The 21015-nt window shown below is 46.1% G+C and overlaps 1 protein-coding gene across 1 annotated transcript in view; it reads left to right on the top strand.

Annotated features, from left to right (window-relative positions):
- LOC135518629 (adhesion G-protein coupled receptor V1-like) overlaps positions 1 to 21015 on the top strand; it is a 277743-nt gene that overhangs the window by 210739 nt on the left and 45989 nt on the right. Inside the window, 2 exon segments of the mRNA XM_064943812.1 lie at positions 5643 to 5759; positions 16524 to 16702. Of these exon segments, the coding sequence (XP_064799884.1) occupies positions 5643 to 5759; positions 16524 to 16702 (296 nt within the window).

Here is a 21015-nt window from a genome sequence, read left to right as displayed (position 1 = left end):
TTGATTGGACTGAAATTGTTTTGTGAACATGTTAGTTGTCACTGTCTTAGACTAAGCATAGGTTGAGTTGAAATGGTGCTGGAATAATGGAGGCAGCTCCTGTTTTCTTTTTGAGTTGCGGTATCTCTCTGCTATTCTAAATCAATAGTAGTTTAATAGCTCATTTGATTGACCATGCTGTAGGTTGTGTAACTGTTTGTTATATGCAATAGGCTTTGTGGACTTCACTGGACAGAGGATGCTGCCACTGTGTCTTATTCTGCCACTGTGTCTTATTCTGCCACTGTGTCTTATTCTGCCACCGTGTCTTATTCTGCCACCGTGTCTTATTCTGCCACTGTGTCTTATTCTGCCACTGTGTCTTATTCTGCCACTGTGTCTTATTCTGCCACTGTCTTATTCTGCCACTGTGTCTTATTCTGCCAATGTGTCTTATTCTGCCACTGTGTCTTATTCTGCCACTGTGTCTTATTCTGCCACTGTGTCTTATTCTGCCACCGTGTCTTATTTAGCCACCGTGTCTTATTTAGCCACTGTGTCTTATTCTGCCACTGTGTCTTATTCTACCACTGTGTCTTATTCTGCCACTGTCTTATTCTGCCACTGTGTCTTATTCTGCCAATGTGTCTTATTCTGCCACTGTGTCTTATTCTGCCACTGTGTCTTATTCTGCCACCGTGTCTTATTCTGCCACTGTGTCTTATTCTGCCACTGTGTCTTATTCTGCCACCGTGTCTTATTCTGCCACCGTGTCTTATTCTGCCACCGTGTCTTATTCTGCCACTGTCTTATTCTGCCACCGTGTCTTATTCTGCCACCGTGTCTTATTCTGCCACCGTGTCTTATTCTGCCACTGTCTTATTCTGCCACCGTGTCTTATTCTGCCACTGTCTTATTCTGCCACCGTGTCTTATTCTGCCACCGTGTCTTATTCTGCCACCGTGTCTTATTCTGCCACCATTCTGCCACTGTGTCTTATTCTGCCACCGTGTCTTATTCTGCCACCGTGTCTTATTTCTGTCTTATTCTGACACCGTGTCTTATTCTGCCACCGTGTCTTATTCTGCCACCGTGTCTTATTCTGTCTTATTCTGCCACCGTGTCTTATTCTGTCTTATTCTGCCACCGTGTCTTATTCTGCCATTCTGCCACTGTGTCTTATTCTGCCACCATTCTGCCACTGTGTCTTATTCTGCCACTGTGTCTTATTCTGCCACTGTGTCTTATTCTGCCACCGTGTCTTCTTATTGTCTTGGACTTATATATCATGGTGTCAAGGCATATGAACCAACAGGTTATAGAGCAAGCAACGCAATTATCACAAAACATAGTGATTGTACTCACACACCACTACTGGTTGGTTGGCGAGTGCGTGTACGTGCGGGTGTGTGCTCACCCGCGTGCGATGCTTGTGGCATGATGTGCCCTTGGCTAACCAAAGGTCAGGGTTGGGTAGGTTACTTTCTAAATGTAATCCATTACAGTTACTAGTTACCTGTCCAAAATTGTAATCAGTAACCTAACTTTTGGATAATCCAAACTCGGTAATGCAATCTGATTGCATTTAGTTACTTTTAGATTACTTTCCCTTTAAGAGGCATTAGAAGAAGACAAACATGTATGTTACGAATTGAACGACATCTATTGCAGGATAAATGAATGTTAGAGTTTATATAGCTGGCCATGTATGGATGTTAAATTGTACTTTATGGGTTGATTATGGAGGCTTCTACTAACCCATCGCCTTCTACTACATATAATAATACGATTAAATTATTTCTTTACATTAAAAACCGAAGTCTATCAGAATTCCAGTCATTCCAAATGTTACACCCCTTGATCTTCAAGAATAGGACTTGGAAGTATAGATTAGCCAAATTGTTTAACCTGAGCATAACCCCAAAACGAAGGAGTTATTAGCCAGCCCTACTCTATTGTTTACGATGTTGTCATGGAGGACTGATTGGGCTCATTGATTCCAGTTGAAAAATAAATTCTGGACTCATGGAATGGCCTGCTTTGAGCACTACTGAAAAGTGTTATTTACATGTGAAAAAGTCATGTTTATATGCTGCATTTGCTACAGGCATCTGCTACAGGCCTATTGTTTAAGTTTTTATTGGTGACACTTTGATATCTTGATAATATGCAGCTGTTTAAAGGGCAAATCCACAGATTAAAAAATAACAGAAAATCTGAGGGATGGGCCTGGAGAAATGTATCCACACTCTCAGATTAATAGACAGAGCTATGGATGCAAGGACGGACCCTCCATGATGTCAGTTATTGTTTTAACCACGTTATGTCCCATAGGGGCATACCCCGGGTTTGGCCGGGGTAGGCCAATAAGAATTTGTTCTTAAATGACTTACCTAGTTAAATAAAGGTTAAATAAAAATTAGAAAATGAGGCTATACAGTTTAATCTCATGAGGGATTTCTAAGTTATATTCTTCAAGAATCAATGGATATAATTATAATTTAAAAGTCCAAAAATGAATGTGGCAACTACAGATTGCCCCTTTAAGTCTATCAGAAGTGTGCAAGTTTAAGCATGTGTCCATTAGGTCTATGGATGTATTTTTTTATCATGAATTAGATTGAGCAATAAAAGTCCCACTTTTATTCCATAGGCTGGGATCACACTGTGCAGCTGTTGTTCCATAGGCTGGGATCTACACTGTGCAGCTGTTGTTCCATAGGCTGGGATCTACACTGTGCAGCTGTTGTTCCATAGGCTGGGATCTACACTGTGCAGCTGTTGTTCCATAGGCTGGGATCTACACTGTGCAGCTGTTGTTCCATAGGCTGGGATCTACACTGTGCAGCTGTTGTTCCATAGGCTGGGATCCGCACTGTGCAGCTGTTGCAAGAGCACATTTTTCACTGGATGTCTACTGGTTTTTAAACAATGATTGATAGGCAGCTTAAACTTCTTGAGTTCAACCATTATTGGGTTCAAATACACATTTAGATTTGTGAACAGCCATCCACAACAACCACAATCCGTAAGGCGCGAATAGCTAAATGAGAGAGCAGCAGTGTGATTCACATCAATGGTCTATGTAGATATCAATAATAAGTGATATCCGTATCGCCGTAGACGACACCACTGCTGTCATCCTGACCTCCAAGCATTTATTCAAGTTGGATAATATTTGGATGCCGACAGCAGTCGCACCATTGGAAGACATAGCTTGGACTGTGGCCTCCTGCTCTTTTCCAGCAATCCATCAAACACATTTGGTGTGTCATCATAGTGGTCACTGACATCATAGTGGTCTCTGACATCATAGTGGTCTCTGACATCATAGTGGTCTCTGACATCATAGTGTTCTCTGACTTGTGGTCAGACTCGCTCAGGTGGAACAAACTTAAACTTGCACCTTTTTTTCAATGCTGATTTGAATGTCATTGAGAAAACAGACCTCTCTCTCTCAAACCTCCTTTCTGAATTTAAAAGTAATCCTCGAAGTAATCATCTAGTTTTTCAAATGTATCTCTAATCTGATTACAATATTTTAGCTGGTAACATAACTGATTACTGTTACTGTTTTTTTGTAATCCCTTACATGTAATGTATTACTCCGAAACCCTGCCCAAGGTTTTATTCGGTCCCAATAACTGCTGCCCGGAATCATAATTCTAAGCAACCACCTTTTTCAAAGGCTCCATCCCAGGTCCTTCCTGTATCGTCCCTCCTTTTTTCTCACCATGCAGAGCTGCAAAACAAACCGGAAACAGAATTACAGAATTATTGTTAATTTAAATAAAGCCTGACTTTCTGCCTAATTCAACAACAGAATCCGAGATATGTGGTGTGTGGAGTCGCTAACTATCTGTTTGCTTTGGAAAGGTCGCTCTGTAATGACGGCGGAAGGGTGGGGTTTCAAACTATGTTCCCATCTTGAGCCCTTCTTAAGAGCAACTTGAAAAGAACAACAGGACAGAAAGGACCAAACAACTGACACACCACCTTAGTGGACGTGCAATCTCAACGCTGAAGTAAAATGACACAGCTTCATGCTCTATTTGTTGCCCTAGGTTGCTCTGAGCAACCGCGTTGTGAAGTAAATTGAGCACAGCTGTAGCGCAATAGGCAGTTTATTCTAATACTCCACTTGTTTGATTGGAAGGGAGAGCTTGTTTGCTCTCTCGCGCGGCTTAGGTGCTTATATGGAGAGCAGTTGGTATTTGTGATGTTTACTTGGTCATCATGGATAGGCTGTGGCTCTGGGCTAGTGTCCCCTCCTGTCATTCTGGGGTTTCCACACTAATGTTGCTCTATCATGGAAATATAACTAGCTCCCTGAGAATGACCGTATGCGGATGGTCCTCTGACAATTTGAGAGTTACGAAAGCAGTAGTTATGAAACTCTTCACACGTAAATACTATACATACTAGGGTGAAATATAGTCTTGTAACACTGACGTTACTGTCAACCTGATAAATACAAGCCGGCTGTACAAACATGTTATTCACCCCAACAACAAGACATGAGTCAATGCGCAGACTTACAAACACCCTGGCTCACACAAACGTTATGCAATTCACACCTGCATGTTGTTATCTGTGTGTGTGTGAAAGAGGGCGGAGTTTATTGTTTATTAGTATGCTATGTATAGTATAGTATATAGTGTAGACGATATACAATACTGTGTGTTTACACCAGCATGGTACTTTGATGAATTAGCTGCAGTCTGATGATGATGATGCACCTAGAGAGTTGTAAGAGAGAGGAAGAGGCATAATTCTGCAGTGTACTTGACCTGCCATCTGGACGTTCTGAAGCTCTCCTGGCTGTCTGGCAGGTTTTGCAGCCACTGTCCTTTTCCCTCTTCTCTTCCTGCCTGTCTCACTTTCAATCCCTCTCTCTTTCTCTTCCTCCCTCTCTCACTTTCAATCGTCTTTCTCTATCTCTACCTGCCTGTATCTCTCTCTCGCTCTCTCTCACTCTCTCTCTCTTTCTCACTCTCTTTTTATCTCTCTCTGCCTTCCAAACTCACTCTCATTATTTCTCTCTCTCTCTTTCAATCTCTATCTCACCCTCCCTCTCTCCCTCCATCCCTGTTGTTTTGCACTTGCACGGGGCTGGATGTCAGACAGTGTTACATAAGCAGAAATATTGCTATGGGTTGGTAGTGGCACAAGGCTCTGTCCCAAGGGTTAATTAAGCTCTGCCATCAGAGAGCTGAAGGATTTACTGTAGGACACACACACAGGTTCCTGGATGGGTACCCAGGAAGCATTTGTCACTTGTTGTTTATTTTGGTTTGCGCATTGTGATGTAACAGGTCTGCAGGATGTCACTAAGGTGTATCTTATATTGTCAGCTGTTCCAAAATACATGCATGATAACACAGCCATCAATCATCCAATTACTAGTCTGCAGGGGGAAAGTGTCAATGGACAAGTGTGTTTCTGCTTGTGTAAGTCCTTAGACGTGCAAGAGCTGTATATGTGTGTGTGAGAGATGGGAGAGGTGTATAGTAAAGTGCATAGTCTGCAGGCAAATGTTGTGTTGCTGTGTGTTTGTGCATTGTGTGTTTCTGTGGCCTCTCAGATGTCTCTCTCTCTCGCTCTCTCTCTCGCTCTCTCTTGCTCGCTCTCTCTCTTGCTCTCTCTCTCTCTGTGTGTTGTAGATCTGTTTCCTGGTGTCTGCGTTTCGTGGCCGTGTCTACTCAGAGGACAGCTGTGCCGTTCTGGGCCTCTTCTCCCACTACTTCCTCCTGAGCCAGTTCTGCTGGATGCTACTCCAGGTAAGGCCTACAGTTGACACCAGGGCTTCTCCAGGTAAGGCCTACTGCTGACACCAGGGCTCCTCCAGGTAAGGCCTGCGTTTCCAGGTAAGGCCTGCTGTTGACACCAGGGCTCCTCCGGGTAAGGCCTACTGCTGACACCAGGGCTCCTCCAGGTAAGGCCTACTGCTGACACCAGGGCTCCTCCAGGTAAGGCCTGCTGTTGACACCAGGGCTCCTCCAGGTAAGGCCTGCTGTTGACACCAGGGCTTCTCCAGGTAAGGCCTACTGCTGACACCAGGGCTCCTCCAGGTAAGGCCTGCTGTTGACACCAGGGCTCCTCCGGGTAAGGCCTACTGCTGACACCAGGGCTCCTCCAGGTAAGGCCTGCTGTTGACACCAGGGCTCCTCCGGGTAAGGCCTACTGTTGACACCAGGGCTCCTCCAGGTAAGGCCTGCTGTTGACACCAGGGCTCCTCCAGGTAAGGCCTGCTGTTGACACCAGGGCTCCTCCAGGTAAGGCCTGCTGTTGTCACCAGGGCTCCTCCGGGTAAGGCCTACTGCTGACACCAGGGCTCCTCTATATAAGGCCTGCTGTTGTCACCAGGGCTCCTCCGGGTAAGGCCTACTGTTGACACCAGGGCCTGTATGTATCATGCATATTAGAGTCGGAGCGCTGATCTAGAATGAGGTCCCACTTGTATACGTTTAATTTTCTTCATTGTGATCTGAAAGGCAAAACCAGAGGTGGAAAGATTACTGAAATATTCTACTCAAGTAGAAGTATTGTTACTACAATTACATTTGAAAAATTACTCAAGTAAAAAGTAGCTCGTTTGAAAAGTACTGAGAGAAAAAGTAATTTAGTTACTTTTAAAATAAAAACTTTGAGCTTGATAATTAGGTAATTTTAAGGTTACCTGAATGTGTTAGACATTATATTTTCAATGCAATACATAGAAAAAGGAAGAGAGGAGATATATGTACAGTACGAACTAAGTTAATTTATTGTATTGGTAAGTTCAGAAGATCATCAGGCAATAATTTTGTATGATATTCTGTGTAGAAAAGAACATCATTGATTTAGGGCCTGGTCTGGTCCACTCTGTTCTGATGAGGTCACGCGGCTTGTGGGCATTGTAGAGGGAAACAGAGCTGCATTTACATTTACATTTTAGTCATTTTATCTAAAGCAACTTAGTACATTCATCACAATAGCTAGGTGGGACAACCCCATATCACAGTCATTGTAATTACATGTTTCCTCAAAGTAGCTATCAGGAAAGTCAAGGCTAGAAAGGGGGTTAAGTGTGACTGCTAGTTCCGAAAGGTTTTTATTTAATTATTTTTTATTTGGGGGGAGCGATTTGGGGTGAGGAGGAGGGGGGCGGGGGTGCTGTGGGATTATTTAAGATACTCTTTGAAGATGTGGGGTTTCAGATGTTTTCAGAAGATGAGCAGGGACTCTGCTGTCCTGGCTTCAGAGGGAAGCTGGTTCTACCATTGGGGTGCCAGGACAGAAAAGAGCTTGGACTGGGCAGAGCTGGAGCTGCCCACCCGCAGGCGTGGGAAGGCCAAGAGACCAGAGGTGGAAGAATGGAGTGCTTGGCTTGGGGTGTAGGGTTTAAGCATAGCCTGAAGGTAGGGAGGGGCAATTCCTCTTGCTGCTCCGTAGGCAAGTACCATGTTCTTGTAGTGGATGCGAGCTTCGACTGGAAACCAGTGGAGTGTGCGGAGGAGCAGGGAGACTTGGGAAGTTTGAACACCAGGCTGGCTGCAGCGTTCTGGATAAGTTTCAGGCGTTTGATGGCACAAGTCAGACGGGAGATGACAAGTGACTGGATTAGGACCTAATCCTAATTCCTGTGTGAGGTAGGGTCGTACTCTACGGAAGTTGTAGAGCATGAACCTGCAGGAGTGAGCCACTGCTTTGATATTTTCAGAGAACGACGTGGTGTTGGCCAGTGTCACGCCGAGGTTCTTTGCACTCTAGGAGGGGGACACCGTGAAGTCGTTAACAGTGATGGATAGGTCTTTGAGCGGCAGGCCATCCCTGTGTGTAAGAGCTGCTCCGTCTTGTCGAGGTTGGTCTTGAGGTGGTGGGCCAACATCCAAGCTGAGATATTTTCCAGGCACACAGAGATGCGATTCACCAACTGGGTGTCAGAAGGGGGGAAGGAGAAAAGGAGTTGAGTGTAATCCACAAAGCAATGATAGCAGAGACCATGTGAGGATATGACGGAGCCGAGTGACTTGGTGTATAGAGAGAGGGCCTAGAACTGAGCCTTGGGGGACACCAGCAGTCAAAGCATGTTGTGCAGACACAGATCCTCTCCACGTCCATTTATTACAACCACATCTAGCGGCTGACGTAACCCGGGTTATTTGAATCAAGCGCGACTGGGGTTGCGACTTCATTTGGGAAACGATGGCATACTGTAGGTGCTTTGTTGCTATTTCTGTGGGACTGGAACTTAAAAGAACATTATTAACCGGTTCCCATGCTTTTAAAATAATGGTTCTGTTCCGTAACAGGATAGATCACTTTCGTTCCCGGTTCTGACTCTGTTCCTCTAATAATTTCATTATTTTTGGTCCTGTTCCCTGAATCGGTTCCAACCCCTGCAACTCACCAGCTGTTTCTTCTGTCCCAAGGCTATATAACTCCCGCCCCACCGGCAGGTACAAAAGTAACGTTGTGGAAGTTCTGTTCTCAATCTATTTAATTTTAACTCAATTATCCTAGGTATTAAATGTGGCTGGGGATTCTCCTCCTTAGACACTGTGTCCTTAGACACCACTTTGATTTAAAAAAAAGTTCCTCTCTTTCGTGACATCATGTGAAAGTTGTTTTTGAAAATCTTCCGACCACCATAAGTTTGTGCGAACAACTTGATTTGATTGGCCTGTTTTTTGCACAACGATACCATTTTTTGCTGGCTCCAAGGGCTCCCGCTCGCAAACTTTCCATCATGATCTACTAATAATGATAGCCTACAAAATTCTACTCTGTAATGGGATGGTTTTAAAAGGGTATCGAAGTACAATACTTCATTCAAAACTTACTTACAGTAAGTAAAATTACTGACTGAAAAATACTCAAAGTACAAGTACTCTGAATGGCTACTCAATTACAGTAAGGAGAGTATTTGTAATTTGTTCCACCTCTAGGCAAAGCTGATCCTAAATCAGCAATCCTACTCTGAGACATTTGAGACATATGCCCCCTGCTCTAACCCTAAACTAACCAGGACAGCTTTGGTTTGATAAGTCTCAGTACATTTCCAAATAGGTTCCATCTGTTAATCCAACCATGTGAATAAACAGGTCATGTACCATCAGGTCTGAAATTACAGTATTGACACCCTTGATAAAGACAAGCAAAAATGACTGCATAAAATACATTATTCAAAAATACATTTTTGGGGTGGCAGGTAGACTAGTGTTTAGTGTTGGACCAGTAACCGAAAGGTTGCTGGATCGAATCCCCGAGCTGACAAGGTAAAAATCTGTCATTCTGCACCTGAACAAGGCAGTTAACCCACTGTTCTTAGGCCGTCATTGTAAATAATAATTTGTTCTTAACTGACTTGTCTAGTTAAATATAGGTTCAATTTAAAATAAAATAAATATGTAAAAAATACTGTGCTATATTGTATAGTGGGACAGTAGCTCATGAGAATATCGATGATATCTCTGGCTCTGTCAGCTACACTTGCACACTCTATATATCTAAACTCCTAGTAATATGTGGGGTAAAACACCAACATTTCTGCATCACTGTGCCTTCCCCTGGCTCTGTTGACATGTTCCTACCTTTCCTTATACTCCATACTATTGATCAGAGAATTACCCCCCTCTCTTTGAGTCAGCAAGTATCAGCTTTTTTCTAAGTGGCATATGCGGGGGGCGCCAGCCAGGAGGCTGTCGTAGAACATGCTCATTGCACTCATCAAGCCTTGAGTCAACGGTGCACTGAAGCGCTGCAATGGGGAAATACAGGTCGGCCCCTTGACAGAACACAACAGTCTGTAGTTGAATCAGCCAGGCTATGAGTCGTTACACTGGGCACCTTGGATAGAGATGTCCTCCCAGAACTGTGTTTCTGTACCGTAGGGCTCCACAACAGCTAACCAACACCTGCCAAAGCCTCATCCGGCTTAACCGGAGCAAGGGAACAGCACAGCACAAACTCCTAATGCAGTTATTTGCACGCCCAGCTATCACTGCTGGAGCTCAATTAAAGTGGCACTCTGTTAGCTGTCTAATATGATGTGTTACACAACAGTCTCTCTCTTTATCTCTCTCTCCCTCTCTAGCTGTCTGTCTCCCTCCGACTCTCTCTCTTCATATCAATTACATTCATTTCAAGGGGCTTTATTAGCATGGGAAACATATGTTAACATTGCCAAAGCAAGTGAAGTAGATAATATTCAAAAGTGAAATAAACAATAAAAATGAACAGTAAACATTACACTCACAGAAGTTTCAAAAGAATAAAGACATTACAAATGTCATATTATGTATATATACAGTGTTGTAACGATGTTGAGGGCCAAATAGCATTCTCGTTTGCTCAGGTTTTTTGTTAATTCTTTCCAGTGTGTCAAGTAATTATCTTTTTGTTTTCTCATGAGTTGGTTGGTTCTAATTTTTCTGCTGTCCCGGGGCTCTGTGGGGTGTGTTTGTGTTTGTGAACAGAGCCCCAAGACCAGCTTGCTTAGGGGACTCTTCTCCAGGTTCATCTCTCTGTAGGTGATGGCTTTGTTATAGCTGTCTCTCTATCAAAATACATGAGGTTTTTAACTTGGTCAACATAACCAAGTTAAATAATATTCATATTTTAGCTTTGACCGAAACACATTTAGATGCATGTAAATGATGGGCAAAGTAACATTCATGGATATAGTCTACTGAGAAGGGACAGGAATCATGGATATAGTCTACTGAGAATGGACAGGAATCATGGATATAGTCTACTGAGAAGGGACAGGAATCATGGATAGTCTACTGAGAAGGGACAGGAATCATGGATAGTCTACTGAGAAGGGACAGGAATCATGGATATAGTCTACTGAGAAGGGACAGGAATCATGGATAGTCTACTGAGAAGGGACAGGAATCATGGATAGTCTACTGAGAAGGGACAGGAATCATGGATAGTCTACATCGAAGGGACAGGAATCATGGATAGTCTACATCGAAGGGACAGGAATCATGGATAGTCTACATCGAAGGGACAGGAATCATGGATATAGTCTACTGAGAAGGGACAGGAATCATGGATAGTCTACTGAGAAGGGACAGGAATCATGGATAGTCTACATCGAAGGGACAGGAATCATGGATATAGTCTACTGAGAAGGGATAGGAATCATGGATATAGTCTACTGAGAAGGGACAGGAATCATGGATAGTCTACTGAGAAGGGACAGGAATCATGGATAGTCTACTGAGAAGGGACAGGAATAGGAATGGTGGAATCAGAATCATATACCTTTAAAGAGAAGGGGTGACCTTAATGTATGTCGAGTAGAGGCACTATGGGCTCAGGTACATCTGCCTCACCAGGCACCCATATTGGTAGGATGTGTGTATAGACCTCCTAGCTCTACGGTGTCCTATCTGGATGACTTATGTACTGAGTTTGACCAGGTCACAGATAGTAACAGATGTATTTATCTTGGGTGATTTTAATATACATTGGAAGGATCACAATCATTTTAATAGAACGAAATTGACGAGATATGCCAAGAACTGTGGTTTGAGACAAATGGTTAACTATATCGTCAATTAAATTGGGTCATCGTTCAGACACATACATTGATCTGATTTTTTTGTAATATACCATTGCAATGCTTAAAAGCCAGATCAATGCCAGAGTGGGCTGGACAGACCATAATATTGTGACCATAACCATGAACACCAAGGTTTCAAAGAAACCCCCTAGGATTGTGGTTAAGAGAAATTTTAAAACATTTAATCATGAGCTATTTTTAAATTATTTGGCTGCTGTACCCTGGGAGCTGATTTATATAGAGGTTGATTTAAATCACGCTACAGAATGTTTTATTGATTTGCTCACCGAGGCAATGGACCATCATGCCCCAGTAAGAAAGAGTACAGTTGGTGCTCGTCCATCTCCATGGATTGATGATGAACTGGGTGAGGCTTTTTCTCAAAGAAATATGGCAAAAGTCTTAACAGCCAAGTCAAAATTAGAAATTGATGAAAAGAATTATAGAACATTACGTAATTATGCAGTTAAATTGAATCAAAAGAGAAAAAAAGTTATTTTACAACAATGCTTTTATTGATTGTAAAAATGATTCTAAAAAGGTATGGAACACAGTTAAGGGCTTACTTGGTACATCTATCTCATCATGCTAGGCTACCCTGGGGCGGCACGGTAGCCTAGTGGTTAGAGTTTTGGACTAATAACCAGAAGGTTGTAAGTTCAAACCGCTGAGCTGACAAGGTACAAATCTGTCGTTCTGCCCCTGAACAGGCAGTTAACCCACTGTTCCTAGGCCGTCATTGAAATTAAGAATTTGTTCTTAACTGACTTGCCTGGTTAAATAAAGGTAAAATAAATAAAATGCCCATCTAGTGTGGAGGTTGGCAGGAGAATAATAACAAAACCAGTTGATATTGCCAATCATTTTGCCGATTTTTTAACAAAGAAAATTAATTTACCGAGCAACAATGTGAACATACATTCTTCCAAACAAGCTATTGTCCAATAGATTGATGATCATATTATGAGCAACAAGCTCTGCTCTTTTAGTCTGCAAACGGTGTCAGTGGAGGAGGTGTTAAACCTATTGAACTACAGGTTATGGTCTTATGGACAATTTTTTGCTTCACTGTGCTGCTCCCCAGATTGCAGCTCCACTGAGATACATATTTAATTGGTCACTGGAAAAGGGGATGTTTGCAAATGTATGGAAGCATACGAAACTGTGTCCTATTCCGAAAGACTGCAAAGAACCCATTATTCCTGCCAATAGTCTACCAATTAGACTACTCCCTACACTCAGTAAGATATTGGAGGGTATTGTGAGTAGACAAATATGGGAGTACATGGAAAAGAAGGATCTGATTACAGCCAATCAGCATGCTTATCACAAAAACCATTCCACTACCACTGCATTGGTTGACATGACTGACCACAGGCTCAATGCTATGGATAATGGCAGGTTGTGGTGGTACTATTTTTAGATATCAGTGCAGCATTTGATTTTGTGGATCATTAAATAATTTTGACAAAATGAATGCATTATGGTTTTAAGGAGGTAGCATTGAATTGGGTACAGTCATATCTAACTGACAGGAAAAAGTTCACCTATATCAATGGTTCATTTGCTTCCCCTCATGTGTTAAACTGTGGAATACAGCAGGGCAGCTGCCTTGGGCCACTTCTCTATTTAATATATACCAAAGACCTTCCCTATGCCTTAGCATATGTAAAATATAGGATGTAAAATATATCACTAACCACTTTAAACAATGCTACCTAATATAATGTTTACATACCCTACATTATTCATCTCAGATGAATACGTATATACTGTACTCTATCATCTACTGCATCCTTATGTAATACATGTATCACTAGCCACTTTAACTATGCCACTTTGTTTACATACTCATCTCATATGTATATACTGTACTCGATACCATCTACTGTATCTTGCCTATGCTGCTCTGCACCATCACTCATTCATATCTTTATGTACATATTCTTTATCCCCTTACACTGTGTATAAGATATTAGTTTTGGAATTGTTAGTTAGATTACTTGTTGGTTATTACTGCATTGTCGGAACTGGAAGCACAAGCATTTCGCTACACTCGCATTAACATCTGCTAACCATGTGTATGTGACAAATACAATTTGATTTGATTTGATTTAGTATATTTGCAGATTATACTACAATTTATGCAGCAAGACAATCGGTTCAACAGGTACATCAAGCTTTACAAGGAGATTTGGGGAATATTAGGGAGTGGGTTTGCCAAAGCAAACTTGTTTTAAACACCAAGAAAACCAAAGTTATGTTGGTCTGTTCCACTAGGAAAATGCCAAAACAGCATGGGATACAATTAAGTATGGGAGTGCAAATTGAATAAGTGGCAGAAATCGAACTATTGGGAGTGCAGCTAGACAACTGCGTATCATGTTCGTCTCAAATAACTAATCTATGTTAAAAAAAAATATATATATATATATATATTAAAACAGCATGCATAATCAGAAGGATGGCATGAGGTTGGCACAAGAAGGATGGCACAAGCATTAATTGAGAGTCAGGTGAACTAGTGTTCTGTGGTCTGGGGAAATGCATCATCAAGTGAAGGTAGGAGGCTGCAGAATGCACAGAATAAAGCAGCAAGGACTGTTTTAAGGTGGAGATATGGTTCTTCTGTTGCAGTCATGCGCAATGTTCTTGGTTGGTCATCAATTGATAAGATAATTGAAAGGAACATGCTTATTTTATTTCATAATATACATTATTTAAAACGGCCAAGTTCTATTCACAACGGTATTCAGTTGGTAAGAGACAGACATTCCGTAAATACTAGGAATAGATTGTCCACCATCTATGAGTTGTCTAAACAGAAAAGAGAAATAGGCAAAAGAAAATTTCTATTTAGAGCAATAAAGAAATGGAATAAATTAACTGAGCAACCCAGAAACCTTTCAATATATAAATATAAACATTATTTTAAAACAATTTAAATATAATACATAGAAATGTTGTGGGACTATAGTAGATGAAGAATCTATATTTTTTTAGATTGAGTATTTATAGGGTCATTATGTTAGTATATTATATAGGTTTGTAATAGTGTGTTATATGTGGAAATGTGTTCGTATTATAAATTGTATTTTAATGTTTAAGGACTCTTGGAAGATTAGTCCAAATGGGGACGAAAATAGATCCAAATCAAATCTCTGTAGGTGATGTCTTTGTTATAGCTGTCTCTCTCCCTCCAACTCACTCTATTTATATATATCTCTCCCTGCAACTCTCTCTCTCCCTCTAGCTGTCTCTCTCTCTCTCTTTATCTCTCTCTCTCCCTCTAGCTGTCTCTCTCTCTCCAACTCTCTCCCTAGCTCGCTCTCCCTCCAACTCTCTCTTTATCTCTCTCTCTCCCTGTAGCTGTCTCTATCCCTACAACTCTCTCTTTATCTCTCTCTCTTCCTCGAGCTATCTCTCTCACTCCAACTCTTTCTTTATATATATCGTTCTCCCTCTCTGCCACTGATGATACAACACCTAGAGAATGATAATGATTATGGAAGTAGAGGGTTTTGAGAAGGAGGTGGTGGTTTTCTGTCACTTGTATTTGACCCCATGTCCACCCGATCACCGAGAACTCATCAGCTCATAAATGGAATCATGTGGAATGTTCTGTTGTCCTTTTACTGTGAAATCCTCACTTCAAGCATTGTACAACATGTACAAAAGGATGAGGAACGTGTGGATAGGCCTTCTACAGGTGTTTTCATCACAAGCTGGAGATATGTAGTGTAGTTAGCGTAAGCCTCTCTTGGACAAGATGTCCAGTATCTAATACCTAGGGAGATCATCCAAGCCTGCTACTCATTACAAAACGGACAGCAGTGAGCCGTGTGGCTGCTGCACGTTTCTATGGCTCTTCTGCTGATAACCACCTGTTGCTCTTCTTCCTCTTTAAATCTCCTCTCCTCCGCCCTAACCTCTCCTCTGCCCTACCCTCTCCACCTCCCTACCCTCTCCTCCTCCCTACCCTCTCCTCCTCCCTATCCTCTCCTCTGCCCTACCCTCTCCTCCTCCCTACCCTCTCCTCTGCCCTACCCTCTCCTCCTCCCTACCCTCTCCTCCACCTCACTCCTCCCCCCTCTCCTCCTCCTCCACCCCTCTCCTCCTCCTCCACCCCTCTCCTCCTCCCTACCCTCTCCTCCACCTCACTCCTCCTCCTCCTCCACCCCTCTCCTCCTCCTCCACCCCTCTCCTCCCCCTCCTCCCTACCCTCTCCTCCTCCTCCTCCTCCACCCCTCTCCCCCTCCTCCTGCCTATCCTCTCCTCCACCCCCATCTCTTCCTCCTCCCTATCCTCTCCTCCACCCCTCTCCTCCTCCTACTCCTCCTCCACCCCTCTCCTCCTCCTCCTGCCTATCCTCTCCTCCACCCCTCTCCTCCTCCTCCCTACCCTCTCCTCCACCCCTCCTCCTCCTCCTACTCCTCCTCCACCCCTCTCCTCCTCCTCCTATCCCCCTCTCCTCCTCCTCCTCCCTCCTCCTCTCCTCCACCCCTCTCCTCCTCCTCCCTACTCCTCCTCCACCCTCCTCCTCCTCCTCCTCCATCCTCTCCTCCACCCCTCCTCCCCTCCTCCCCCTCCCTCCTCCACCCCCCTCCTCCTCCCCCCTCCTCCTCCACCCCCTCCTCCTCCTCCCCTCCTCCTCTCCTCCACCCCTCTCCCCCTCCTCCTCCCTATCCTCCTCCTCCACCCCCCTCCTCCTCCCTCCTCCTCCACCCCTCTCCTCCTCCTCCTCCACCCCCTCTCCTCCTCCTCCTCCCTATCCTCTCCTCCACTCCTCTCCTCCCTCTCCCTCCTCCCTCCCCTACTCCTCCTCCTCCATCCTCTCCTCCCCTCCTCCTCCTCCTCCCTACCCTCTCCTCCTCTCCTCCACTCCCCCTCCTCCTCCTCCTGCCTATCCTCTCCTCCACCCCTCTCGTCTTCCTCCTCCCTACCCTCTCCTCCACCTTACTCCTCTCTTTTGTCCCACCCCTCTCAGGCGGTAAACTTCTGGCAGGTGTTGGTGATGAACGATGAGCAGACAGAGAGACGTTACCTGGTCTACTTCCTGCTGGGCTGGGGACTTCCTGCTCTGGTCATCATCATCCTGGTCATCGTTCTGCTGGGGGGCTTTGGCTGGACCATACACCGTGTCTACGGCCTGGTGCATGGGGATGTGTGAGTGAAGGAAACGCACTCAGGAGTACACACACACACACACACACACACACACACACAGGAGTACACACACTCACCGGAGCGCACACACACTTGGTGAATGAAAAGGGAAATACCCACATGCTTTGTACGACACAAACACAAATTATTCTTACATATACACACACAGTACTTAACTCAGAGCCTGATGTTATATACACACTCTCACAAACAAACACACACACACTTAATCATAGTCAAATGAGGAATGTGTAAGTTACACACCTATATGTTCCCAGTTCTGGTTACTTGAGTAGGTCCATTCCAGTCTACCAGGTGTTTACCCAGCTTCCTTGTTAGGCTATGGTCAACAGCCAGGTCTATGGTCAGAAGAATAGTTTAGTCAGCAGGTCCTGAGGTGGACGTACTGAATGGATCATAGGACTAATGAGTTACTCTCTTACACCTCCAGGAGCTGTATGTACACCACCGGGAGCTGTATGAACACCTCCGGGAGCTGTATGAACACCTCCGGGAGCTGTATGTACACCCCCGGGAGCTGTATGTACACCCCCGGGAGCTGTATGAACACCTCCGGGAGATGTATGTACACCTCCGGGAGCGGTACAGGGGGGTGGAGGGTGGGAGAGCGGTACAGGGGGGTGGAGGGTGGGAGAGCGGTACAGGGGGGTGGAGAGTGGGAGAGCGGTACAGGGGGTGGAGGGTGGGAGAGCGGTACAGGGGGTGGAGGGTGGGAGAGCGGTACAGGGGGTGGAGGGTGGGAGAGCGGTACTGGGGGTGGAGGGTGGGGAGAGCGGTACAGGGGGTGGAGGGTGGGAGCGGTACAGGGGGTGGAGGGTGGGAGAGCGGTACAGGGGGTGGAGGGTGGGAGAGCGGTACAGGGGGTGGAGGGTGGGAGAGCGGTACAGGGGGTGGAGGGTGGGAGAGCGGTACAGGGGGGTGGAGGGTGGGAGAGCGGTACAGGGGGTGGAGGGTGGGAGAGCGGTACTGGGGGTGGGAGGGTGGGAGAGCGGTACAGGGGGTGGAGGGTGGGAGAGCGGTACAGGGGGTGGAGGGTGGGAGAGCGGTACAGGGGGTGGAGGGTGGAAGAGCAGTACTTGGGGGTGGAGGGTGGGAGAGCGGTACAGGGGGTGGAGGGTGGGAGAGCGGTACAGTACTGGGGGTGGAGGGTGGGAGAGCGGTACAGGGGGTGGAGGGTGGGAGAGCGGTACTGGGGGTGTAGGGTGGGAGAGCGGTACAGGGGGTGGAGGGTGGGAGAGCGGTACAGGGGGTGGAGGGTGGGAGAGCGGTACAGGGGGGGTGGAGGGGGGTGGTACAGGGGGTGAAGGGTGGGAGAGCGGTACTGGGGGGTGGTGATTGGGAGAGAGGTACAGGGGGTGGAGGGTGGGAGAGCGGTACAGGGGGTGGAGGGTGGGAGAGTGTACAGGGTGGTGGAGGATGGGAGAGCGGTAGGGGGTGGAGGGTGGGAGAGTGGTACAGGGGGTGGAGGGTGGGAGAGCGGTACAGGGGGTGGAGGGTGGGAGAGCGGTACGGGTGGTAGAGGATGGGGGGTACAAGGGGTGGAGGGTGGGAGAGTGGTACTGGGGGGTAGGGTGGGAGAGCGGTACAGGGGGTGGAGGGTGGGAGAGCGGTACAGGGGGTGGAGGGTGGGAGAGCGGTACAGGGGGTGGAGGGTGGGAGAGCGGTACAGGGGGTGGAGGGTGGGAGAGCGGTACAGGTGGTAGAGGATGGAAGAGCGGTACAGGGGGTGGAGGGTGGGAGAGCGGTGCAGGGGGTGGAGGGTGGGAGAGCGGTACAGGGGGTGGTAGAGCGGAGGGGGTGGAAGAGCGGTACAGGGGGTGGAGGGTGGGAGAGCGGTACAGGGGGTGGAGATTGGGAGAGCGGTACAGGGGGTGGAGGGTGGGAGAGTGGTACGGGTGGTAGGGTACAAGTGGTGGAGGGTGGGAGAGTGGGGAGGGATGGGAGAGCGGTACAGGGGGTGGAGGGTGGGAGAGCGGTACAGGGGGTAGAGGATGGAAGAGCGGTACAAGGGGTGGCGGTACAGGGGGTGGAGATTGGGAGAGCGGTACAGGGGGTGGAGGGTGGGAGAGCGGTACAGGGGGTGGAGGGTGGGAGAGCGGTACAGGGGGTGGAGGATGGGAGAGCGGTACAGGGGGTGGAGGTGGGAGAGCGGTACAGGGGGTGGAGGGTGGGAGAGCGGTACAGGGGGTGGAGGGTGGGAGTGCGGTACAGGGGGTGGAGATACAGGGGGTGGGAGAGCGGTACAGGGGGTGGAGGGTGGGAGAGCGGTACAGGGGGTGGAGGGTGGGAGAGAGGTACAGGGGGTGTAGGGTGGGAGAGCGGTACAGGGGGTGGAGGGTGGGAGAGAGGTACAGGGGGTGGAGGGTGGGAGAGCGGTACAGGGGGTGGAGGGTGGGAGAGCGGTACAGGGGGTGGAGGGTGGGAGAGCGGTACAGGTGGTAGAGGGTGCAGGTTGTAGAGCAGTACAGAGGGTGGAGGTTGGAAGATAATCACTTCTGAGTGATTAACTCTACATTGAAGTTGATAAGGAGCCAGTGTGTATAAGGTAGGTGTGCATATGAGGAAGGTTTAATGATTTAATGTCCCGTGCTGTAGTTCTCAAACTGGTCTTAATATAAGAAATCATGGCCCATTTCAAGTGGAGGACATCACATCCTTACAACCTGATATTAATCTGCATGTTGTGCACAGGAAGTCAGGAAATTCACTACACGGTAAAAATAAATAACTGGTAAGTAACTGTTTCCACGGCTTTTAAAAAACCTTTCAGTCAGTGTTACCTGAATTTAACATGTTTAGCTGCCCAAACATGAGAAAACAGGCAAACTTAAAATGTTTGCTCAACTTGTTAAGTCCCGCGTCCCAAAAATCTCTCCTTCTCGCTGAACTATGCACTCGTTCACTCCTTCCCACTAATGTAAAAGCATTAGAATTGGTGTAAGCATGGTCGAGAGTGAATTTCCATAAACCAGTCATTTCCTTTCAAATCTATGAGGGAAAGTGAACAAGTGCACACTTCGGTAGAAAGGAGAGATTATTAGAATGCAACACAAGAGTTTCAGGACCAACTCTTCCCTCAAGGACACACAAACACCACACCACATGTCTGTTTCCACTTCCTCAAGCAGGAAGAACATGATGCAGTACTGTATTATTTATAGTATTATTATTATTTCACATACTCCACATTCTACTATGTCTAACATGTATTATTTATCCGGATGGAGGAGGGTACAGCTGTATTTGTGTCCTGTGAGATGGCACCGTTGGCATGCTTATTGAGATAAACGTCAAGTCACAAGTTAGGGTTGATTTTTTCCCTAGAGCCAGACACAGACTCTCAACCTTCTTAGTGGAACCATTAGAACACAACAGGTACTGGACAGATTATGGGAGTGAATTCCTCAGAATAGATTACCACAAAGGAGGGGGGGAGAGAAAGGCAGAGAGTAGGGAGGGCAGAGGCAGAACAAATTGCAGAGAGAGAGGCAGGTAGAGGCAGAGGCAGAGGCAGGCAGGCAGGTAGGCAGGCAATATGAATATTGTTCCTGCTTTATTGTTTAGATCCATAACAAGGAACCATGGCGGGTCTGACTGTGGCTGGCCATAGAGCAGCTAGCTGCTTGGCCTAGCTTGGACTGGACACCATGGCTAGGCTTAACACTGGCAGGGTAACTTGAGGGCCTTTGGGGCTGGGATACCCCTCTGAAAGAACACACGGACTTGCTGCACTCTCCCTAGGCAGTGTGTTGTGTTTGTGGTGCTGTCCTGAACTCTTTACCCTCTCTAACTATGGTGGAATGTGCTGATGCAAGGGCACAAACACTGAGTGTGAGCTTAAACGCACTCATTCACACAGACAGACAGACACATACACCCACACACACACCATACACATACCATACACACACACACACATACACACACACACACATACATACATACACCCACACCCACACACACACACGCACGCACGCACGCACACACACACACACACACACACACACACACACACACACACACACACACACACACACACACACACACACACATACACACCACACACACACACACACCACACATACACATACCATACACACCACACACACACACACACACACACACACACACACACACACACACACACACACACACACACACACACACACACACACACACACACACACACACACACACACACACACACACACACACCATACACATACCATACACACACCATACACACACCATACACACACATACACACACAATACACACACATACACACACCA

This window comes from Oncorhynchus masou, chromosome 1, assembly GCF_036934945.1.
Source record: "Oncorhynchus masou masou isolate Uvic2021 chromosome 1, UVic_Omas_1.1, whole genome shotgun sequence".
NCBI classification, from domain to species: Eukaryota; Metazoa; Chordata; class Actinopteri; order Salmoniformes; family Salmonidae; genus Oncorhynchus; species Oncorhynchus masou.
The sequence above is the reverse complement of the archived record's forward strand: the minus strand, read 5'-3'. Positions and strand labels throughout refer to the sequence as shown.